This window comes from Phacochoerus africanus, chromosome 5 (genome assembly GCF_016906955.1).
Source record: "Phacochoerus africanus isolate WHEZ1 chromosome 5, ROS_Pafr_v1, whole genome shotgun sequence".
NCBI lineage: Eukaryota > Metazoa > Chordata > Mammalia > Artiodactyla > Suidae > Phacochoerus > Phacochoerus africanus.
This window is the reverse complement of record NC_062548.1, coordinates 19,609,421-19,632,764: the sequence shown is the minus strand read 5'-3', so window position 1 is coordinate 19,632,764 and position 23,344 is coordinate 19,609,421. Positions and strand designations below refer to the sequence as shown.

At 58.0% G+C, this 23,344-nt stretch overlaps 2 protein-coding genes across 3 annotated transcripts in view; one reads left to right on the top strand and one right to left on the bottom strand.

Annotated features, from left to right (window-relative positions):
- The window catches only part of RABEP2 (rabaptin, RAB GTPase binding effector protein 2), a 17,336-nt gene extending 14,399 nt beyond the window's left edge, over window positions 1-2,937 (top strand). The window contains exons 9-13 of one of the 2 annotated variants that reach the window (XM_047780208.1): window positions 718-895; window positions 1,037-1,048; window positions 1,138-1,193; window positions 1,452-1,568; window positions 2,260-2,937. In XM_047780208.1, the coding sequence (XP_047636164.1) occupies window positions 718-895; window positions 1,037-1,048; window positions 1,138-1,193; window positions 1,452-1,568; window positions 2,260-2,361 (465 nt within the window). In that variant the 3' untranslated portion in view covers window positions 2,362-2,937. Of the gene's footprint in view, window positions 1-717; window positions 896-1,036; window positions 1,049-1,137; window positions 1,194-1,451; window positions 1,569-2,259 lie in introns of those variants that run through there. The other variant, XM_047780209.1, reaches the window with a different exon arrangement.
- Window positions 2,891-23,344, bottom strand: ATP2A1 (ATPase sarcoplasmic/endoplasmic reticulum Ca2+ transporting 1). Its single transcript, XM_047780207.1, has 23 exons — window positions 23,024-23,344; window positions 22,673-22,690; window positions 22,241-22,323; window positions 20,711-20,815; window positions 19,805-19,943; window positions 17,821-17,901; window positions 16,909-16,994; window positions 16,261-16,558; window positions 15,339-15,505; window positions 11,990-12,078; window positions 11,330-11,432; window positions 10,943-11,074; window positions 7,817-7,939; window positions 7,467-7,685; window positions 5,942-6,277; window positions 5,253-5,473; window positions 4,944-5,146; window positions 4,656-4,741; window positions 4,426-4,559; window positions 4,172-4,289; window positions 3,912-4,029; window positions 3,610-3,653; window positions 2,891-3,179 (listed from the first exon to the last, which is right to left on the bottom strand). Exons 1-22 carry the CDS (start codon window positions 23,139-23,141, stop codon window positions 3,649-3,651), a joined length of 2,982 nt encoding a protein of 993 aa, XP_047636163.1. The 5' UTR covers window positions 23,142-23,344; the 3' UTR covers window positions 2,891-3,179; window positions 3,610-3,648.

Genomic DNA, 23,344 nt, shown 5'->3' with positions numbered 1-23,344 from the left:
TGGTGTTGACATGAGCTGTGGTGTAGGTCACAGATGTGGCTTGGATCCCGCATTGCTGTGGCTGTGTCTGTGGTGTAGACTGGCAGCTGCAGCTCTGATTCGACCCCAAGCCTGGGAACCTCCAGATGCCACAGGTGCCGCCCTAAAAAGCAAAAAATAAACACGTATAAAAGAAAAGAAAACTCAACATCTTGCTCTGGGTAATCTGGAACTTTCCCTCAGCACCACTTCTGAGGGTCCTCCACCCTGGGAGTCGTGCTGGGGGAAAATACTCACTACCATCCCAAGGGGTTGGCTTTGCTTTTGCTTTTTGGGGCCGCCCCTGCGGCATATGGAGGTTCCCAGGCTAGGGGTCCAATCAGAGCTATAACTGCCGGCCCACACCACAGCTCCAGCAACGTGGGATCCAAGCCACGTCTGGGACCTACCCCACAGCTCACGGCAACGCCAGATCCTTAACCCACTGAGCGAGGCCAGGGATCAAGCCTGCATCCTCCTGGATCCTAGTCGGGTTCGTTTCCACTGAGCCCCGACAGGAACCCCCATCCCAAGGCGTTTGTCCACTGTCGTGTGATAGATAGTCTTGAGTTGTTTCCGCTTTTATGTTTTCTTCCTCCTTGCCTCCCTTGCCCTCGCCTCCCGCATCCCCATCCAGCTGCTGACCCCCCCTGGGGGGGGGGGCTCTGCTCCCCCAGCCAGTGACTTGCCTCCTTCCAGGAGCTGCAGCAGCTGGTGGTCCGCACGCAGCAGGAGGCGCGGGCCCAGCAGCAGGCCCGGGAGCACGAGGCCGAGCGGCTGCGTATCGAGATTGTGACGCTGCGGGAGGCACTGGAGGAGGAGACGGCGGCAAGGGCCAGCCTGGAGGGGCAGCTGAGGGTGCAGCGGGAGGAGACAGGTGAGGGAGCCACCACCCCCGCCCCACCCCAGGCGGACTCCCCAGCCCCACGGGAGACGGCCTGGGTGCCGGGAGGGGAGGGAGAGGACGCGGTGCCGGGATGATGAGTCTTGACCGCCTCTTTCTCTCCTTTCCGCACAGAGGTGTTAGAGGGTGAGTTTGGGCTGCAGCCTGACCCCGGCGCGGGCGGGGAAGGAGAAGGGGGTGTGGGCCTGACGGCTTGGCCCTGCCTGACTTCCCAGCCTCCCTGTGCAGCCTGAGGATGGAGATGGAGCGGGTCCAGCAGGAGCAGAGCAAGGTGAGGCAGGACCCGGGCCAGGATCGCGGTGGCTGGGGGGGGCGGCAGCGTGGAGAAGACCCTCGCCGGCCCCTACGGCCCTTTCTGCCTCCCTCAGGCCAGGCGGCACAAAGTCCTGGGGCAGCCTCCGGGCTCAGGCCGCACAGAAGAGGTCAGGGTCAGGGCTGGCATGGAAGGGGTTCCCCCGTCTAAACCTCCTGCTTCGGTGGCCCAAGACCTACCCCACCCCCCGCCGCACTCTGTGTCCTGTGTCCCCAGGTCCAGCTCACAGACCTCCTCTCGGAACAGAGGGCAAAGATGCTGCGGCTGCAGGCTGAGCTGGAGACCAGTGAGCAGGTGCAGAGGGATTTCGTACGGCTGTCCCAGGCCCTGCAGGTATGGCGTGTCCACCTGCCAGCCCCACCAGGCTGACTCCGGGTGACTTGTCTCAGGTCTGGCAAGGACAGTCCCCTAGTCAGAGGAGGGCTCCCTCCCTTCCTCCCTCTAGCGTGGCCCGGTCCTTTCCTCTGAGCTCCTGGTCAAAAAAACGTTGATGGGAAGTTCCTATTGTGGCGCAGCAGAAAGAAATCCGACTAGGAACCATGAGGTTGTGGGTTCGATCCCTGGCCTCGCTCAGTAGGTTGAGGATCCAGCGTTGCCGTGAGCTGTGGTGTAGGTTACAGACGTGGCTCAGATCTGGCGTGGCTGTGACTGTGGCATAGGCCGGCAGCAAGAGCTCCAATTACATCCCTAGCCTTGGAACCTCCATATGCTGCGGGTGCAGGCTTCAAAAGACAAAACAAAAACAAACCAAAAAAACCCCAAAAAAAAGGTTGACGATCTTTTGTGTCCATCTTTGTCTTTGTCAGTCACGCGAAGCCCGTGGCCCCATCTGCCCCTGCCCAGCCTTCCTCAGGCTGCTGTCTTTGGACACTGTTTCTTCCCTTGAACCAGTCTCACTGGGGGTTGGGGGAGGTGGGGGCCCTGGGTGCTGGTGCCAAGGCCCTTGCCCCTCAGGGAGCTGGCGGGTGGGGTGAGCCTGCCTTTTCCCACCAGGGGCGCTCTGCCTCCCTCGCCCGCCCCCCAGGTGCGCCTGGAGCGGATCCGCCAGGCAGAGAGTCTGGAGCAAGTCCGCAGCATCATGGACGAGGCGCCCCTCAGGGACATCAGGGACATCAAGGACACCTGAGGGGCCAGCACCTGCCCGCCCGTGGGGGAGATCACCTCTCTCCACTCCTGAACTGTGAGGCCGAGGCTTTTGGGGGGGGGGGGTGTCTCAGAATGGAGTCTTCACCCTCTCCAAGCCTGGGGTTGAGGTGACAGAGCCACCGCTGTCCTGTCCCTCGTGGGCTGCCTCCCTGGGGAGGCCGAGCCTTCTGCTTCCAAAGATGACCCCTAGGTGAGGGTCCCCAACCCCTGCGGGAGCCCAAGGGCAGGCTCGGGCCTTTAGCTTTCTGGCTGCCATGCTGCCTCCTGGGTCCCGACCCTCCCGCCCCGGCCCACCCCAGCCACACTAACGGCCACGCCTGTTACCACTCGTCCCCTTTCCCGAGCCACCGTCGAGCTGAGTTGGTGGCTGGGAGGCTCAGGTCATGTCCCCGGGTCCCGCCACACATGCAACCCCGGACAAGTGGCTGCTCCGTGGACTGCATGACACTAAGATGCTTGTCCCCAGGGGCCCAAGCCGAGCCCCAAGATGTGTGCGGAGACAAGGAGGCCAGAGTTTTCTGTCATTTATTTTCAATAAATAAGCAGCTCAGCTCAATCGGTCGCCTTGTCCCTGCAAGCCCCACGGGGTTGGGGAGGGAGGTGTTACTGGGGGCGGGGGGGGGTGGGGACACTGAAGGGGAGAGGAGAAGAGAAGGGGACGTTGTGTTTATAAACAAGAATGTGGGGGTGGGGGTGGGGACGGGGAGGGGTCTGTGCCACAGCTCTGGCTGAAGATGCATCACTATGAGGGTGGAGGGGGCAGTAGGACTGGTCACTTTCTTCTTTCATCTTCTGGATCTGGAAAGACAAAGGGAAGGATGAGACAGGTGGCAGGGCAGGACAGGAGAGGAACCGTCCCCGCTGTCTCTGGCCCCTGGAATACTCACCTGGAGCCCCCCCCCCACCAGCCAGCCACCCCCCCAACTCACCTGTGTCCCCAGACCCCCACTCCTCCCAACCAACCACTGCAGCCCCAGCAGCAGACAGCTCAGCGCCCAGCCAGCGCAACGCAGCGCAGCCCAGCGGACACGGTGGCGCCCGGGGGCGGGCAGTGCTGGCCTCATAGAGTAAGAGCAGCAGCCCGCCCCCCACTCGGAAGCGTGGCAGTGGCGGCGGCATTGGCTCCAGGTGGAGCTGCAAGGGCAAGTGGCCTCAGTGCCACCTGAGGGGCAGAGGGGGCGGGCGGGGGGCACAGCAGCTGGGGCGAGGGCAGAAAGGGGCGCGATACCTGTGACACGGTTCAAAGAGGTGGAGGAGGGGGAACGGGTTATCCTATGGCCAGAGAGGACAGAGAGACAGCCGGTTACCCAGGGGAGGAGGCGGTGGGAGCGCCAAGGAGACCAGGTCTGCCCTGGGCTCTGAGGAGGTGGGGGGGACCTGGGTGGGCCTGCTGGGCAGAAACTCGCCCACCTGAAAAGCAAGGGGGGGCAGGCGCCTTCGCAGCGCAGAGTGGGGGTGGGGGCTGTGCTCAGGGCCTGGGTTGGGATGGGGGGGGCGGCTGCCAGGGTTCCCAGGAGGGGAGTCTCTCACCCTCTAGATAGTTCCGCGCAACAAACTTGAGGATTTCGTCGAGCCCGATGACTGGTAAGGAAATCTTAAGAACCATGAGCCAGTGGGCCAGGTCCAGGGCCTGGAGCTTGAAGATCATCTGGGAGGAGGCGGGAAGGAGCCAGTGAGAAAGAGCCGAGGACCCCCAGCCTCCCCCCTCGGGCAGCACCTCCGGGCGCAGACCCCTGTGGAGGGGCCCGTGTGGGTGGGGAGCAGGCCACCCTGGCTGGAAGGAGGCTCACCGGCAGAGGGTCCACGTACAGGATGAGGAAGTGGAGGGACATGGAGAGGCCGATGGAGCCCACCAGCCAGATGTTGACCCAGGGCGGCATCCGCATGAGGGACTGGTTCTCAGACAGGCTGCGGGGTCAGAGGGGAGGTGGGATGGGGCCAGGGGTGGAGACACGAGGAGAGAGAGATGGGGTGAGCAGGGAGAGGAGGGCCCCCGCAGGACAGAGGGCGTGGCCTTCAGGAGGCGAGGGGGCGGGGGCCCCACCTGTTGAGAGCATTGCACATCTCGATGGTGACCAGCACAGACAAGGCCATGGTCATGGGCTCGGGGGCCTCGAAGACCTCACAGTCCACACCCTCAAAGTCGGGGTTGTGCTCTCCGCACTTCATGAAGTGAGTCTGCAGGGGGAGGGAGGGTGAGCTGGGGTCCTTGCAGGAGCCTCCCGGCCACCACCCCCCCCCGCTCCCCCCACTCCCTCCTCTGCCCTGCCCTACCAGCTGGCTGTAGGTGACATGAGGGCCATCGTCAGCGTACAGGAACCACCAGGCTGCTGCCCCCACGGTGGCTGCACCCACGTAGCCTGTGGTGGAGAGAAGATGGGAGTTGGGGGCGGGGGGGCAGGGCTGGGGGGATGGGAGGAGTCGAGAGGGCCTCGTGGACAGCTGGTGGAGGAAGAGGCCCCCCCTGCCCCCCGCCAAGGTGGCTGCGGTGGACAGGCTGGTGTCCCACAGAGGCGATCGTCCCCAGGGCTGGGAAGGAGCGTGGGGTCCCATCCGGCTCACCTCCAATTGCCATGTAGCGGAAGAAGAGCCAGCCACTAATGAGGGGCTCTTTGGGGCTCCGGGGGGGCCGGTCCATGATGTCGAGGTCTGGAGGGTTGAAGCCCAAGGCTGTGGCCGGGAGCCCGTCCGTCACCAGGTTCACCCACAGCAGCTGCACGGGGATCAGGGCCTCAGGCAGCCCCAGGGCAGCTGTCAGGAAGATGCTGCCAGAAGGAGGCGGTCACATGTCTGTCCTGGATCCCGGGCCTGCGGTCACCCCTCCCTCCACCAGCCCCGGGTTCTTCCTGGATGGCCGGCCCGGCTGCTCACCAGACCACCTCGCCCACGTTGGAGGAGATGAGGTAGCGGATGAACTGCTTCATGTTGTTGTAGATGGCACGGCCCTCCTCCACCGCGGCCACGATGGTGGAGAAGTTGTCGTCCGCCAGCACCATCTCGGAGGCTGTCTTGGCCACGGCAGTGCCGGATCCCATGGCAATGCCGATCTCGGCCTTCTTCAGGGCGGGGGCGTCGTTGACACCGTCACCTGTCTGCGGGGAGAGAGAGAAGGTGGGACGCAGCCCCTTCCGCAAATCCCCCTTAAGACTCTTTTCTTTTCTTTTTTTGTCTTTTTGCCTTTTCTAGGGCTGCTCCCGCAGCATCATATGGAGGTTCCCAGGCTAGGGGTCTTAATTGGAGCTGTAGCCCCTGGCCTACACCAGAGCCACAGCAACGCGGGATCTGAGCCGCATCTGCAACCTACACCTCAGCTCAGGGCAATGCCAGATCCTTCACCCACTGAGCAAGGCCAGGGATCGAACCCGCAACCTCATGGTTCCTAGTCGGATTCATCAACCACTGAGTCACGACGGGAACTCCCGAGACTTTTCATCAGAACCGAATCCTTCCTCTCTGTGCCCCTTGCTAAGGCCCCTGCTCAGGCTCCCCAAGGTCGTCAGCTCCCGGGACACTAAGCAGACCACCCCACGCCAGACCCCCATGTACCCCAGTTTTCTTACCATGGCCGTGATCTCATCAAAGGACTGCAGATACTCCACAATCTTGGACTTGTGGGAGGGCTCCACGCGGGCGAAGCAGCAGGCGCGCCGGCAGGCCTCCCGCTGCTCAGGCAGGGGCAGGTCGTCGAACTCCCGTCCGGTGTAGGCTCGGTCGGCCACATCCTCGTTCTCCCCAAAGATGCCAATTCGTCGGCAGATGGCAATGGCCGTGCCCTTGTTGTCCCCTGTGATCATGATCACCCGGATGCCAGCATCGCGGCACAGCTGGATGGAGCCCGTGACCTCCTTGCGGGGCGGGTCCAGCATGCCCACCACACCCACGAATGTCAGGTCCGTCTGGGGAGGGAGCGGAGAGCGACAGGGTCGGGGAGGAAGGCTGGGGGGGCTGGGGGAGCTGGGGGCGGCGGGGGTGCGGTGGGGGGGGAAGCTGTCCCTGGGCCAGGTGTTCAAGCTTCAGTGGGGCTTCGAACGAGGGCAGCAAATGTGCCTTGTTCACAGATAGACCTGCAGGCCTGGCGGCACCAGGCCCGTCACAGGTGGCAGAGCGGGTCTTTCATAGAAAGAACTCGAGCTGGAAGTGGGGGAGGTGGTTTCTGCTTCCAACAAGGCCACTCCCTTGATCTACACCTTTGAGCCAATCTATGTCACCGGTCAGGCCATACTGCTGCTTCTATAAAATGTGGACTTTGGTGCTCTGCAGAGAGCAGGTCCACTACGAGATAAAGAGCTGGTGCCAGAAGGTCGAAGCAACTATTTCTTTCCTTTTTTCGGCTTTTTTTAGGGCTGCACCCGAGGCATATGGAGGTTCACAGGCTAGGAGGTGCCCAGCCTACCCCACAGCCACAGCAATGTAGGATCCAAGCCACATCTGCGACCGATATCACAGCTCACAGCAATGTCAGATCCTTAACCCATTGAGCCAGGCCAAGGATAACCCGTGTCCTCATGGATGCTAGTTTGGGTTCACTACTGCTGAGCCACAAGGGGAACTCCCCGATGCGTGTCTTAAGAAAACCTCACTGTCAGAGTTCCCGTCGTGGCGCAGTGGTTAACGAATCCGACTAGGAACCATGAGGTTGCGGGTTTGATCCCTGGCTTTGCTCAGTGGGTGAAGGATCTGGCGTTGCCGTGAGCTGTGGTGTGGGTCACAGACATGGCTCCGATCTGGCGTTGCTGTGGCTGTGGCGTAGGCCGGTGGCTACAGTTCCAATTAGACCCCTAGCCCGGGAACCTCCATATGCCGCGGGTGCTGCCCTAGAAAAGGCCAAAAAAAAAAAAAAAAGACAAAAACGTCACTGTGGAAACACATCAGCGGCACCTAGTCACATGGCTGATTTCCATCCTGGCATGAGCACCTCCCCTCAACAGGTCCAAGGACCACACACGAAGTAGCCCTGGACTAGGTGATGCCTAAAGTTCTTTCAAACTCAAACGGCCTGTGACTCAAAGAAGGAAATGACAGGGGTGCTGGTGGAGGGGGTGAGGCGGGTGCCTCGGAGACCTCGGGAGGCTTCCATGTGCTCACCTCGTACTCCATGAACCTGGCAGAGTCATCCAGGACCATGTCCTCTCGCTTTGGGGGGGTGTCGCGGGTGGCCAGGGCCAGGCAGCGCAGGGTGTCCCGGCCAGTGCCCCACTCCTTGATCACCGACAGAATCCTCTCCTTCACCGGCCCTGTCATCGGCACCCGGGTGGTACCAACCCGCACGTAGTTACAGCGCTCGATGACCCCCTCGGGGGCGCCCTAGGAGAACGGGACGCAGTCCTCAGAGACCACGTGCCTTCGAGCGCACAGTGTCGGGGGAGCAGGGATAAGACAGGGGTTTGGGGCTAGGAGGAAGGGGGGGGGGTCCGAGGCACGCTCGGATTTCTGACCTTGACAAACATCTTGTTGCCCACAGCAGCCCGGGATTTAGCTGGAGAGCAATAGACGGACATGGACTTTCTGTCCCGGGAGAACTCCAGTGTGAATTCCTTCTTCATTAGCTGGCGAATCACCTGGGAGAGTGGAGACAGGGAGGGAGAGGCCAGACATGAGACATGAGACCGGTGGGGAAAGAGCAATGATGCTGTGTTGGAAGGGAAGAGTTCCAGACCCCTTCAAACACAGTCGAAAAGAATCTGGAGGTCAGAGTGGACCCCAAGCTAAGTCTGAGATAAAGCTAAGTCTGGCACCTACAGCAGAAATGAAGAACATTCCAAGGCTAGAGCTGGCTGTCACTGTCTTACGGTGTCCAGTTAAAAGCACAGTAGAAACAGAAGGACGTGGAGTTCCTGTCGTGGCTCAGTGGAAGCGAATCTGACTAGGATCCATGAGGACGCAGGTTCGATCCCTGGCCTCGCTCAGTGGGTTAAGGATCCGGCGTTGCTGTGAGCTGTGGTGTGGGTCACAGTTGTGGTTCGGATCCTGCATTGCTGTGGCTGTGGGGTAGGCTGGTGGCTGTAACTCTGATTTGACCCCAGCCTCCATATGCCGTGAGCGCGGCCCTCAAAAGCGAAAGAAAGAAACAGGATGATGTAACATGGTACTGTCCAGTAGAACCGTCCGTGGTGGGATGTTTTAATATTCTGGATGGTCCAATATGGTGTATGGAGCCCAGGAAATGTGGTTAGTGCAACTGAAGAAGTGAGTTTTTACTTTTATTAAATAACTTAAATGTAAACAATCACGGGTATGCTACTACAGACGGGGGTTGTTAAACCATGGACCTGGTGCCTGGTACGCAGTAATAAACACTCCATAAAGATGAATGTACCAAATGCACGCTGGATGTTTCTCCACAAAATAAAACAAAAATAAAAACAATAAATAAAAATAAGGTGGGAGTTCCCACTATGGCTCAGCAGATTAAGAACTTCATTAGCTAGGATCCATGAGGATGCAGGTTCGATCCCTGGCCTCGCTCAATAGGTTAAGGATCCTATGTGGCCGCAGCCCCAGGGTAGGTCACAGACACGGCTCGAATCCATGGTGCTGTGGCTGTGGTGCAGGCCTGTAGCTGAAGCTTTGACGCAACCCCTGGCCTGGGAACTTCCATATGCCACAGGTGCAAAAAAAATAAAAATAAAAAAATAAGGTAATGTTTATATTATTTGTAAATTTTAAAAATGAATCCTTGGAGTTCCCGTCGTGGCGCAGTGGTTAACGAATCCGACTAGGAACCATGAAGTTGCGGGTTCGATACTTGGCCTTGCTCAGTGGGTTAAGGATCCGGCGTTGCCGTGAGCTGAGGTGTAGGTTTGCAGACGCAGCTCGGATCCGCGTTGCTGTGGTTCTGGCGTAGGCCAGCGACTACAGCTTTGATTCGACCCCTAGCCTGGGAACCTCCATATGCCGTGGGAGCGGCCCAAGAAATGGCAAAAAGACAAAAAAAAAAAAGAATCCTTTAGTGATAGATATTTAAGTTATTTTCATTGTTTTTGTTACATTAAACAAAGCAGCAATGAGCATCTTGCATATACCAAAAAGAAAAAGGAATGAGCAATGTGGAGAACATAACGTAAACCCCAAAGGGGTTTAGTATGGACATTCAAAAATATTAGTAGCAAAAACTTAGGGGGATAGTCACATTCAGAACTGAGCTTGTTCATCGGAATAAGGGAACGCAGAGGCATATGCAACAGTCACATTTCCCAAATCCCACATCAGGTCTTGAGATCTGATCAAAACAAGTGTGTTTTCTCTGGTGTAGGCCGGTGGTTATGGCTCTGATTCAACCCCTAGCCTGGGAACTTCCATATGCCGCAGGAGCGGCCAGAGAAATTGCAAAAAAGACAAAAAAAAACCAAACACAAGTGTATTTCTAGTTTCAAGTGTGTTTCTACGGGTCACAGTTGAAACCGGGGCTGTTCCAGGATGGGTTACTTGTGGTTTATGTGTCCAGCTCCATCCTCCATCCCTTTCAATGAGGGACCCAACAGGAATACTCTTTTCTTTTTCTTTTTTTTTTGTCTTTTCTAGGGCCACACCCATGGCATTTGGAGGTTCCCAGGCTGGGGTCTAATCAGAGCTGTAGCCGCCAGCCTATGCCAGAGCCACAGCAATGCAGGATCCGAGCTGCACGTGCAATCTACACCACAGCTCACGGCAACGCCAGATAGGAATACTCTTTTTTATTTCTTTATTTTTTTTTTTAGGGCCACACATGCCCAGCATATGGAAGTTGCCAGGCTAGGGATTGAATTAGGGCTGCAGCTGCTAGCCTACACCACAGCCATGGCAACACCAGATTCAAGAAACATTTGGGGGGGAAAAAATGTAATTGTAATGTATACATGTAAGGATAACCTGACCCCCTTGCTGTACAGTGGGAAAATAAAAAAAATTATTTAAAAAAAAAAAAGAAACATTTGGTTGTTTTTTTTTTTTTGTCTTTTGTCTTTTGTCTTTTGAGGGCTGCACCTGCGGCATATGGAAGTTCCCAGGTTAGGGGTCCAATGGGAGCTGAAGCCGCCGACTTACACCACAGCCACAGCAACGCCAGATCCGAGCTGCGCCTCTGACCTACACCACAGCTCATGGCAACTTTGGATCCTTAACCCACTGAACGAGGCCAGGGATCGAACCTGCATCCTCATGGATGCTCGTTGGGTTTGCTAACCCATGAGCCTTGCCGGGAACTCCCAAGATGCATTTGTGACCTACGCTGCAGCTTGTGCCCATGCTGCATCCTTAACCTATTGAGTGAGGCCAGGGACTGAACCTGCCTCCTCATGGATACTAGTCAGGTTTTTAACCCACTGAGGCACAACGGGAACTCCTGGAAAATTCATCTTCCATTCATTCAGGGCTGTTGCAGCTGGGCCCCAGGAAGAGCAGTACAGGTGCAGGGGTAGGAGTCAACACAAATCAGCCAAGGAGCGCACTGGAGAGGCCGCCTGCCTATGCTGGGGCCAGGCGGGTGCAGGGGGAAGGGGTGGTGTTTCCTGAAGTTCCTTAGGTCCTGGCCTGGGCAGCGTGGGGTGGAGAAGGCCCGCAGGGAGGAGGGAGCCCACACTCACCGAGTTGCAGGCGTTGGCCCTCTCCACCTTCGAGAGGTTTCTCACGTCGGTATTGAATACGTTCATCTTCTCCACCAGGGTGGTGAGCGCTGTCTCAGTGGCCTCACCCACCTTCTCATACACACCTTTGGCCTGGAGAGGGCAGAGGAGGAAGAGGATGTAAATGCCCGGGGTCCTCCTGGCCCCTCCATCCCACCCCATCGCCCGCCTTCCACCTAGAAGGGGAAGGGAGCCAGCCGCCGTCGTCCCCTGACACCCAGGAGAGGGCTTGGTGCAAAGGACACCCTTCCCCTGCCCCCTGCCTTGTGGCCTGCGGAGGAGGCCTGGATGCGGAGGCAGCTGGAGGGGGCAGGAGGGGCCGCCTCGGGAGCAGAGAGGAGAGGTTACCTCATTGAAGTCCAAGGAGGAGTCATTGCAGAGGGCACAAATGGTGGCCAGCTCCACCAGGCCATCATACTGCCCTGCCCGGACTGGCTTATCATTCTTCAAGCTGGCGGCAGGGCCGGGGGAAGGAAGGGAAAGAGACAGGTGGAGAAGAGAGGGAATGAGATGCAGAGAGAGCCCAGGGAGCGCCATCAGGGACGGTGCGGGAGATGGCCACCCATTGGGAGATAAGTGGGAGAGAGAAGGAGGTCAGGGAAGGAACAGGAGAGAAACAGGAAGGCAAACTAGAGGGAGTCTGGGCGTTCTCATGGGGGCGCCATGGAAACGAATCTGACTAGGAACCATGAGGTTGCGGGTTCGATCCCCGGCCTCACTCAGTGGGTTAAGGATCCGGCGTTGCCGTGAGCTGTGGGGTAGGTCGCAGACACAGCTTGGATCCTGTGTGCCTGTGGCTGTGCTGTAGGCTGGTGGCTACAGCTCCGATTCAACCCCTAGCCTGGGAATCTCCATAGGCCGCGGGTGCGGCCCTAAAAAGCCAAAAAAAAAAAAAACCAAACAAACTAGAGGGAGGCGCCCCCCAACCCCCAACAAAGAGGAGGTGTATGTGTGAGGGGGAGGGGCACGAGGAACTGGGATGAGGATGATGACTCTGGGGGCACTTACACCTCTCCTTCTGGAGCGTAAGTGGAGCCGGTGATGGAGAACTCGTTCAGAAGGCAGATGTCCCCTTCCACCTTGTCGATGACAAACATCTGCAGAAGAGAAGGGCAGGCACACGGAGGTCTAACTGTGCCCATCCTTGAAGGCAGGCTGCAGCCTGGGGAGGCCCGAGCCCCGAGCGCGCCTCTGTCCGGCCCTCTGCGCGGACCTTAGCCAACTTCCCACCCTCATCCCCCCACTGGTCCTTCCCTTTTCCTCCTGCACCCTCCCCTTTCTCGCCGCACCCCTGCAATTAGTCTCCCCTGTGCGAGTGGCCTCAAAAGTTACTGCAGGTCAAGGTTCGAGCCCTGGCCTCGCTCAGTGGGTCAAGGATCTGGTGTTGCTGTGGCTGTGGCATAGGCCGGCAGCTGTGGCCTGGGAACTTCCATAGGCCTCGGGTGCAGCCCTAAAAAAAAAAAAAAAAAAAAAAGGCCTATTTCGGAGTTCCTGTCGTGGCTCAGCGGAAAATCTGACTAGCATCCATAACAATGTGGGTTCGATTCCTGGCCTTGCTCAGTGGGTTAAGGATCCGGTGTTGCCATGAGCTGTGGTGTAGGTCACAGATCCTGAGTAGCTGTGGCTGTGGTGTAGGCCAGCGGTTAACCTCACCGATTGGACCTCTATCCTGGGAACTGCCATATGCCGTGGGCATGGCCCTAAAAAGACACACACAGATACACACACAAAAAAATGTTACTGCAGGTCCTGCTGGAGGTTCCATCAGGTCAGCTGGTAAAGTAAGACATGCACCATAAGGCGTAGTGGGGACCGTGGCCACCAGTCCACCTGTGAGCACATGGCCCACCTACAGCCCCAGCCTCTGTGCCCAGATCTTCCAGTTTTGTAGGAAGAACTAGAAATTCTGGTTCTTGACGTTTCAAATGTGGGCGATTCATTGATTCCTATGAAACATGACAGGAGCCCAGGGGTCTGGCTTTGAAGCCTATGCTTTGGAGGGATGTTGATCGCACCACGCAGAGGGGAGCAGCCCCTCTGAACCAGAGCAGGTCTGGGGCCTTAGGACGTGTTCCAAGACAAAAGGCTTCTGCGGCCAGGTCATTTGGGGAAACTCTGGGTTAAACGAAGTGAAAGCCACCCTCTCTATGAAGGGTCAGCCTTCTCTGAGGCTTTCAAATGCCAAGAGGCATGGGGGTCTCCCCAGGGGTACATCCTTTCTTGGCCTGATCTGACAGCACAGCCCCTGATTCTCAGAACAGCAGTTTCTATTCATCGGATAAAAGTCCCCCAAAGTCTGTTTAGGGCAAGGGCTCTTTGCCTGGGGTCCATGGAGGATCCCCCCACCCCCCTCCCCACACTGGACCAAGGGGATCTGTGAACTTTGACGGCCAAACAAAAATGAGGAGTTCCTGTCGTGGCGCAGTGGGAACGAATCCAATTAGGAACTATGAGGTGGCAGGTTCGATCCCTGGCCTCGCTCAGTGGGTTAAGGATCCCGGGTTGCCGTGAGCTGTGGTGTAGGTCGAAGACACGGCTTGGATCTGGCATTGGGCTGTGGCTGTGCTGTAGGCCGGCAGCTGTAGCTCCAATTCGACCCCTAACCTGGAATCCTCCATATGCTGCAGGGGCAGGCCTAAAAGGACAAAAGACAAAAAAAAAAAAAATGACACCTTGTCTTTTCTCTCTGACGATAAACATTTCCTCCCACTTTATGAATGTGGACAATGGACCACATCAGTATTAGCAAAACCTGTGACTTGGCCACCAATATAATCACACATAGTCTCCTCTCACGTTGCATGGTTGCAGAGCTCTCAAAATAGCATTTACGCTCATCGCAGCTTTAGCGTTATGGCAATTCTGAGCTCCACGGCTGGACTTGCCACTTACTGCATTAATAAAGAAGCATAACGCGTTACCAAGTCACAGGTCTCTTTTTAAATTATTTCGATGGCTGGTATTTCTTTTCTCTTTTTTTTTTTGTCTTTTTGTCTTTTTGCCATTTTCTTGGGCCGCTCTTGCGGCATATGGAGTTCCCAGGCTAGGGGTCGAATCGGAGCTGTAGCCACCGGCCTGCACCAGAGCCACAGCAACGCGGGATCCGAGCTGCATCTGCAACCTACACCACAGCTCATGGCAACGCCGGATCATTAACCCACTGAGCAAGGGCAGGGATCGAACCTGCAACCTTATGGTTCCTAGTCGGATTCATTAACCACTGCGCCACGACAGGAACTCCAATGGCTGGTATTTCAATCATGGGTTTCCGATGTCATTTAAAAACAGACTCCTGAGAGTTTTAGGTTATACATTAAATATATGAAATGTAGAGGTCCGGATGGCCAAAGGCGCCAAAGCACCGGAAAGATGAACAGCCCTGGTTAAGGAGTTCCCGTTGTGGTTCAGTGGGCTAAGAATCAGACTGGTATCCATGAGGATGTAGGTTCCATCCCTGGCCTTGCTCAGGGGGTTAAGGATCTGGCATTGCCGCCAAGTGCAGCGTAGGTTGCAGAGACAGCTTGGATCCGGCGTTGCCCTGGCTGTGGTGGAGGGTCCAGCTGCAGCTTTGATTCGACCCCTAGCCTGGGAACCTCCATATGCCACAGTGTGGCCCTAAAAATAAATAAATAAACAAATAAGTTTTTTTAAGCAGGGGGGATGCCCTGGTTTAGGAAATGCTGTTTGGGATTAGAGTGGCCAGGCTCCCCAGGCCCCATCATGAATGAGGGGGCAGTCCGGTGAATCGGTAGGTGCTCTGGGGCCAGACAGACTTGGGTTTGAAACTCAGTTCTGCTCCTTATTAGGTGTGCATTGAATCTCCCAGAGCTTCAGTTTCCTCCCCAGACAGGGCCACTGCAGGGCCTTAGGGACCACACACAGCCGCGTCTGGCACACGGATGGTGGCTGCAGGGAGCTCTCTGCCTGGGACAGGGCGCTGCTCTGCTCCCTCTGGCAGGACAACACTCTCTGTGCCTTCTGGGCATTTCTTTCTCAGGCCCAAATGAGAAGCTGCCAGTTGGAGTTCCCATTGTGGCTCAGCGGTAGTAAATCCAACTAGGATCCATGAGGATGCGGGTTCGAGCCTTGGCCTCACTCAACGGGTTAAGGATCCGGTGTTGCTGTGAGCCACAGTGTAGGTCACAGATGTGGCTCAGATCCTGAGTTGCTGTGGCGTAGGCTGGCGGTTGTAGCTCCGATTAGACTCCTAACCTTGGAAACTCCACATGCCTCGAGTGCAGCATACCCCAAAAAAAGATGCTGCCAGGGATGAAGGGGTAGCCCCATCTTTGGGGGGCCGGGGCTCATCTGGCCCCAAAGGCCATCAGCTGGGTGGGAGCTGCCACCCTTTCCTAACCTTGCAGACAGACATCTGGTTGGTGGTAAGGGTGCCCGTTTTATCGGAACAAATGACAGAGGTGCAGCCCAGAGTCTCTACGGAGGGCAAGCTCCTGACAATTGCATTCTTCTTTGCCATCCGGCGGGTGCCCAGGGCCAGGCAGGTGGTGATGACGGCAGGAAGGCCTGTGGGGAGAAGGAGAGCATATGGGCGAGGGCTTGGTCCTGGTGGAGGGAGGGAGACGTAGAGGGGTACTGAAGAGTGGTCCCCAAAGATAGCAGGTCCTGATCCGTGGAACTCGTAAATATTACTTTCTTCTCTCTCTTTTTTTTTTTTTTTTTGTCTTTTGTCTTTTTAGGGCCACACCCGAGGCATATGGAGGTTCCCAGGCTAGGGATTGAATCGGAGCTACAGCTGCTGGCCTACACCACAGCCACAGCAATGCCAGATCTGAGCCACATCTGCGACCTACACCACAGCTCACAGCAATGCCGGATCCTTAACCCACTGAGTGAGGCCAGGGATCGAACCAGCATCCTCATAGTTCCTGGTCAGATTTGTTTCCGCTATGCCAAGAAAGGAACTCCTCTTTCACTTTTTTTTTTTTTAATTGTCTTTTTATTTAGGGCCACACCCACAGCATGTGGAAGTTTCCAGGATAGGAGTTGAATCGGAGCTGCAGCCGCCGGCCTACGCCACAGCCACAGCAACACCACCAGATCTGAGCCTTGTCTGTGACCTACACCACAGCTCATGGCAACGCTGGATCCTTAACCTGCTGAGAGAGGCCAGGGATTGAACCTGGGTCCTCATGGATGCTCGTCAGGTTCATTACCACAGAGCCACAGTGGGAACTCTGTAAATGTTACTTTCTGTAGATAATGGGTCTTTGCAGATGAGATGAGCACACGGGAGGGGAGAGGGAGAGAGATGGCCCTACCTTCTGGAATTGCAGCCACAGCCAGGGCCACGGCGATCTTAAAGTAGTAGATGGCGCCCCGGATCCAGGAGCCCCCGTGGACAGGATCGTTGAAGTGGCCGATGTTGATGAGCCAGACTGCCACGCAGATGAGGGAGATGACCTTGGACAGCTGCTCCCCAAACTCATCCAGCTTCTGCTGCAGAGGGGTCTTGTCCTGCTCTGTGGCGGCCATTTGGTCACGGATCTTCCCGATCTCGGTGCTCACCCCAGTGGTGGCCACGATGCCTATGGCCTTGCCGGCGGCAATGTTGGTGCCCTGGGAAGGGGGAGGAGAAGCCAGGAGTCGGGTGATGCCCCTTGGGCTGCATCCCAACCCCCAGCTGTGGGCACCATCTCTCGCCACGCAGCCACATCTCTCCCAGACCAGGGCCCCTGACGCGGGTGCACCATAGCTGGTCCCGGACAGCTGACCCTGGATGGCTGACCCTGGACGGCTGACCCTGGATGGCTGACCCCGGACGGCTGACCCCGGATGGCTGGCCCCGGACGGCTGACCCCGGATGGCTGACCCCGGACGGCTGACCCCGGATGGCTGGCCCTGGACGGCTGACCCTGGACGGCTGACCCCGGACGGCTGACCCTGGATGCTGGTCCCAGACCACTCACCGAGAAGAGCATATTCTTCTTATCTTGGTTGACAGCCCGGGGGTCGGGAACAGGCTCTGTGTGCTTGATGACAGAGACAGACTCGCCTGTGGAGAAGGGGCGACCAAGGGGGGTTCAGATGACCTTGCGTCCGTCTCCCACACCTCCCACTCCAACTCTCTCCTTGCTCGGCGGGATGGGGCCTGGGAATGATCCTGCGACAACCCTGGAGGAAGTCTGGACTCTGGAAGAAGCCAGCAGAGGCAGATGGGAAACCCGCTGCACTTAAACTGAACGGACCTTTTTTCTTTTTTCTTTTTTTTTTTAGGGTCACACCGTGGCATATGGAGGTTCCCAGGCTAGGGGTTGAATCGGAGTTACAGCTACTGACCTACCCCACAGCCACGGCGACGCCAGATCCGAGCGGAATCTCCGACCTACACTGCAGCTCATGGCAACGCCGGATCCTTAACCCCACTGAGGGGGCCAGGGATGGAACCTGCATCCTCATGGATCCTAGTCAGGGTTGTTAACCACTGAGCCACGACGGGACCTCTCAAGAAGCTGCGGTTCTAGGTGCATCTGAACCCACCCTTATCCTAGGATCTCTGCTCCCTCCCCTGGGGGCTTTGGAGGAGACGGGACAGTGGTCTAGGTGAGGGTGTCCGTATGTCTTAGCGGAAGGGATAGGCTGACGGCCATCTGAAATGGGCACCAATGTCCCGCCGTGTCCCTGACCCCTTGTGTTCCAGCCTTAGGCAGCAAACAAAGCTGAGCGGTGCCGTTGCCACCGCCATCACCATGGAGCCAGGAGGGGGCCCTACTGCCCTGCCCGGGGTCCTCTCTCATCCCTGTCTGTCCGCTCAGCTCTTCCCTCATCCCATCCTCGTCCTCACGCCCCCGCGACGCACCCTCCCACCCTGGCCAACAGACCTGTCAGGATGGACTGGTCGACCCGGAGGGTGGTGGACTTGATGGTGAGAATGCGGATGTCCGCGGGGACTTTGTCCCCCACTGTGGAGAGAGGACAAGAGAGCGAAGCCAGTTGAGAAGGGAGTTTTCTTCCTCCCTAAGAAAAACCCAGTCTTTGATGACCTCACCTCATCCTTCAGGCCTCGTGGGAGAGGGGGCGGGGTGGGGGGGTGTCACCTGGGCTGTGCTCCTGTCATCCCAGCCAGCATCTCCCTCTAACACTCATTCCATGGTTGGCCCCTCCTGCTGAATATTTTTCTCCCCACTAACCTGTGAGCCTGCTGGGGGCAGGGGTGGGGTGCTGGGGCACACAGTAGGTGCTCAATAAATGTCTACTGCATGACTACAGGCAACACTGGGGACAATCCTGTCATCTGAGGGGAAACTAAAAACTGAGGATGGGAGACAGCAAAGCAGAGGGAAACACGAGCGAGAAAGATTAGGAGGGACAGGCAGGGAGAGAACCGGAGGTAACAGACTGAGCCAGTCAGACGAGCAGGAGAAGGCAGCAAGAAACGGGAAAATATGGGACACTCAACCAAGGCAAAAGCTGAGAAGCAGGAGAGGAAAGCGGGGGAAGGGAAGACACAGCAGGAGCGGATGGAGGCAGAGGGCACGGGCTGGGCAGGTCCGCACGGAGGACCCAGGATGCATATCAGAAGTCTGGCGCCCCGGGCTGAGCATCTGGGGGACGGCAGGACTCCATGGTCAGCGAGCTGGGGAGATGGGCTGGAGAGAAGGGGAGTCTGCAGGAAACAGGGCAATGGGGGGCAGGGGAGGCCCCACAGGCCAGAGAGCTGAGAAAGGTGGGGGCAGGCCAAGGGACATGCACAGAAGGAGGGGGTCAGACCAGGAACCCGAGCGCCTGGGGGACACGGCGGATGCCCGCCCCCTCCACTCAGACGCCCCTGAGGAGCTAAGCGCCTCCCCGCCTGGTCCTGCCTGGTCCCCAGGATGGTGCTGGGGATGTGATTTGGCTGCTTTCCTTTCCCTGTTCCTAAGGTTGCTCCTCCTGTGCCAGAGGAAGCTGACAGAGGAGGGAGGAGGTGGCAAGGGAGCTGGGCGGGACACCGTCACCCAAGCTCAAATGATATTTATAGACATGCATGGCGCTGACTCCAAACTGTCACCGCAGCAGGACCGCCCTGGGATGGGGCACCGGGGTCTTCAGCCCGCCCTCCCTCCCTGACTCCAAGCTTCCCATGGTGGCGACTTGGGTGTCCGGTGGAGGGAAGCAGGCCTAGAAAGAGACATCTCCCTATGCCAGGGGCCTGGAGATGTGGGAAGGCCTGCACGGGGCAAATATAAAAACCGCTGAAGGGGGCAGAATCCCAGTAATCTTAGCCACCCGGCCCCCACCCCTCCCTGGTCAGGCATTAAGTGTCCCTCACCGGAGAGGCGGGGCCCTCCTTGCACTCCCCTCCTCCAAGGTCCCGTGCTCTCTGCCCGGGGCCTGAGTTTCCCTTACATGGTCGGGGGCTTGAGCCTCTGGCCCCCCTCCTCCCTTCTCCCCTCGCTCCTTCCCCTTCGAGAGGCCTCAAGGGCACCGAGAGGTCAAGATTTAAAGCTGACCAAGCTTGGGGGTGGGTGGAAGGAGAGGGAAGCCAGGCCTCAGGAGGGTGGGGGTGGAGACGGGGCCATTGGCAGGGCCTGGGTTCCACCTGTTGCCTGCAAGTGCTCGGGGAGAGGAGGGGGAGCAGGGGGTCTGCCTGCAGCTTCAGGGACAGGACTGGCTGTTCCTGCTGAGACGCTGACGGAGAGGGGGGGTGCTCTGGCCACCGTGCCCTGGGGTGACCTCCTGAGGAGTCTGGGAAGGAGAAGCAGAAAGTCCACCATCCTGGCTACCTTCTGGACACCACGATCAGGGGCCGACCAGCCCCCACTCTCCACATACACATCTTCTTGGCCTCGGACCCATCCTGGACCACTCGTCCCCATCACTCACCCGCCACCTCCACGATGTCTCCGGGGACAATGTCTCGGGCCTTGATCCTTTGCACTGCCTTGCGGTCAGCCCGGTAGACCTTCCCCATCTCGGGCTCATATTCCTTCAGAGCCTCAATGGCATTCTCTGCATTCCGCTCCTGGGGGGACAGGGTTGAGGAGAGGAGGGTTGGCAGAGGAAGGGAGGTGGTGGGATGAGAGGGCACTGGTCCAGGAGGATGCAAGTGGTGTAGGTTCAGAAGAGTAGGGACCGGAGTCCCCGGGGGAAGTGGGGGCATCACAGGGAAGGAGGCAGGTTATGCAGTCCTGGCTCCTGGCCCAGGGAAGCAGACAACCCCCCCCCCCACCCAACATGAAGGTGTGTGTGTGTGTGTGTGTGTGTGTGCGTGTGTGTGTTGAGGAAACTGACTCACAGCCTAGAACAGGCAGAGGGGTTTGGAAGGAGAATTTTAAAAAAATCAGAAAGCAGGGGATAGGAAAAGCAGAGGATGGTATAAGGTAAGAGAAAAAAGGACATCAAACTAGCATTTGCAGAAATCCTCCCATAGGCCACACACAGGGCTGGGCACGTTCACACTCATTGTCTTGTTACGTGTCACCACAATTCTGAGGGCCGGGATGATTAGCCTCGTTTTATAGACAAGGAAACTGAGATTCAGAGAGATGAAGGAACTTGCCCAGGGTTGTATAGCCAGCAAGTGACAGTAGGGACCAGTCCTCCCCACCCCCCCACCCCCCGTCCTTCCAATGTTCTGTTCCTTTTCCAAACTGAGCAAAAGGACCAGAGAACAAGGCAAGCCCAGGGGAGGTGATGGAGGAGGAGGAGGAGGAGATGGGGACAGAGGCTGGCCTCACGTTCAGTGTTCAGTGTCAGGATGTGAAGGAATGAGGCAGCGTCAAAGCTAACCTGCCAAACTCCCACAATGGCATTGGCAATGAGGATCAAGAGGATGACAAAGGGCTCGACAAAGGCAGTGACTGTCTCTTCGCCTTCCTCAAACCAGGCCAGCACCTGGGGAACAAGGGAAGGGAGGAGAATGGGTAATTAAGCCCCCCCCACTCCCCCCTCCACAGGGGTGAGGAGAAGAAATGGAGGTGAGAACCTGCACAGGAGCAAATGGGACGGGGCATCACAGGAGCACCGCCGCCCCACGTTGCTTTGAGGGCCGACACGCTCCATGGCCCAGACTCACACAAGCCCGGCGGTTGCTGATATTCAGCGGGCACAGGCGGGCACAGACATGCACAGCTCAGGGATTAGCTGGGAATGCTTTCAGGTTTCCCTGACCAAGTAGTTGGCTTGTAAACGAAGCTCCGGGGACACCCAGGCCAACTGCCCCCTGAGCCACATCCATCCCACAGGAGCCAAAACGCGCTAGGCAAGACCCTGTGGTCCCTGCAGGCGCTGGGCCCACCCATGGCCCTCCCCCACAGCAAGACGAGGCAGGGAAGCTCCAATTTCAAGAGGGAGCAGGAGGGGGGGATAGTGTTACGGGGCCTCCTGTACACACCCCACCCCAGCTGTTGCCACTGCCAGGCAACAGCCCCAGGCAAATGTCAAGGAGCAAATCTGAGAAGGAGAAGGGAGGCCCTGCCAGCTAGTACTCAGGGGCCCACGGGGCCTCCACTATAGAGACCAGGGGACACGGGGACTTTGGGGCCTCCAGAGTCTTGTCTTTGAGAACTAAGATGTTAAGGAAGAAACTCTCAAATGCAGACTGGATGCTGGGATGGTGGGTGCTGAGGGGAGCTCCAGGGCAGGAGAGGTGCCAGGGCCTTAAGAGGGCGGTGGGGGCGGCCCTGAGGCTGTGAGGGGGAAGGGTCAGGTCAGGTCAGGTGGGTGAGGAGGGGGATCCTGGAGTTCCAGCCCCGATGGTGGGGGGAGTTGGGAGGCGAAGCTCAGAGACAGATGAGGGGTCTGGGCCATTAGGTGCTTTTGGAGTCACCCTGGCACCAGCCGCTTTTTCCCGCCTCTGGGAGGGAGTCTTTGCTTCAACCAATCAGCGTCAGGAGGGCGGGGCCGGGGTGTCAGGATGCTCAGGGATTGGTGGAGCGGTTTGTGCGTCCCGCGGCATGCCGGGAGCAGTGGTGGCCTGGGAACCTCAGCGGCGGCGTGTGAGCATGGAGCCCAGCCGTGGAGCGCTTAGGGGGGTAACCCGAGACCTCGGAGCCCTTGAAGCTCCGGGGGCGGCTTAGCTTCAATGTTTTGGCTGAGAACACCCTAAAGCTTAAAATAAAACCTGCCTGTGGGGTGTGGGGGAGGACAGAGGAATATGCAAATCAGCGTCACCCCACCTCCCTCGGTTCTGGTCTGGAGAATAGGATGCTGAAGGCTCGGACTAGAGGAGCCCATGGTTTGGAGCCGGTCGCCAGCAGACTCTCCAGATCCCCCCAACCCACAGCCCCAGCCAGCCCCCAGAGGCCCTCCCACACTTACAAAGGAAATGCAGGCGGCCAGGAGAAGGATCCGCACTAGGAGGTCTTCAAACTGCTCTATCACCAGCTCCCACAGGGACTTCCCTGGGGGAAGAAGCAAGGGGAGGGAGCCCTCGGGGTTAAGGTCTAACAGATGACCGGCTGGGACTCTGGGTGCAGGCTGGGATCCAGCCTGGAGCAGAAAGGGTCTGCGGTGATGGGCAGGCCATTTGATGCTGAGAAAAGGGCTGAGGTAACAGGCCAGGAGTCCAAAAACAGGCTCCTCCAAGGAGTGGGCAGTTGTTCAAGGGCTGGATGCCTCAAGGAGAAAGTGCCCGGAAACTTCTGCCCCGGGCCAGGCTCTAACCTTTGGGGAGGAACATTTGTCCCAGGAGTCAGAAGGAGAGGGCAGGAAGAAGGGAGTGGGGCACAGAGGGGAAGAGGTGGAACTTACCTTCCTCAGCAGGGAGCTCTGCCCAGAGAGAAAGAAGAAAAGGACACATTCATTTGGCATTCAGTGCAATGCCGCCCGCACCCAGGACTTTGTGGCTAAGGTAAGAGAATCAGGCCACCAAAAGGGCAGCTGAGGTTCACCAAGGTTATCCATAGAACTTCTCCAATCTCTGGGTCTCAGGGACCCTGTTTTCTCAGTATCCTCCCCTCCCCTGCAGTCATTGGTCCATGACCTGTCTCCTCCCTAGGACCCCCTGGAGCGCAAGGCCCTGGTGTGTGTGAGTGTGAGTCCATGTGTGTGTTGTGGGGATGCGGGAGGGCACGACTGGCCTCTCCTGCAAGGGACACTTACCATTGTGGCCGTATTTCTCCAGATGCCGCTTAACTTGGTCCGGGGTGAGGCCTGTGGTCTCGCTCACCCCAAAATAGGCCAAACATTCTTCTGTGGTCTTGGAGTGTGCAGCCTCCATGGTGCTCCCTTCCTGGGGGCCAGGGGGCGGTCTGTTCCTTCTGGGGGGGTTTCCTCACGCGTGGGGGGCCTTCCTCAGTGTGTCCACCTGCCTGTCCGTCTGGGTTTCTTCCTCTCTCTCTCCTACCCCCCCCAGCTTATTCTTCCCTCCACGAAGCTCTGACCCCAGTCCCACTTGCAGCAGCCGGCCACCCCCCCAGCCCC

What these genes read in the sequence shown, in the direction of transcription:
- ATP2A1 (XM_047780207.1), bottom strand. Translation starts at nt 23,141, where the DNA reads ATGGAGGCTGCACACTCCAAGACCACAGAAGAATGTTTGGCCTATTTT. An exon ending in GGGCCAACGCCTGCAACTCG is followed by an intron (nt 7,940 to 10,942) that starts GTGAGTGTGGGC and finishes CCACTCTCCCAG; the next exon opens with GTGATTCGCCAGCTAATGAA. An exon ending in CCAGGTTCATGGAGTACGAG is followed by an intron (nt 6,278 to 7,466) that starts GTGAGCACATGG and finishes CTCCCTCCCCAG; the next exon opens with ACGGACCTGACATTCGTGGG.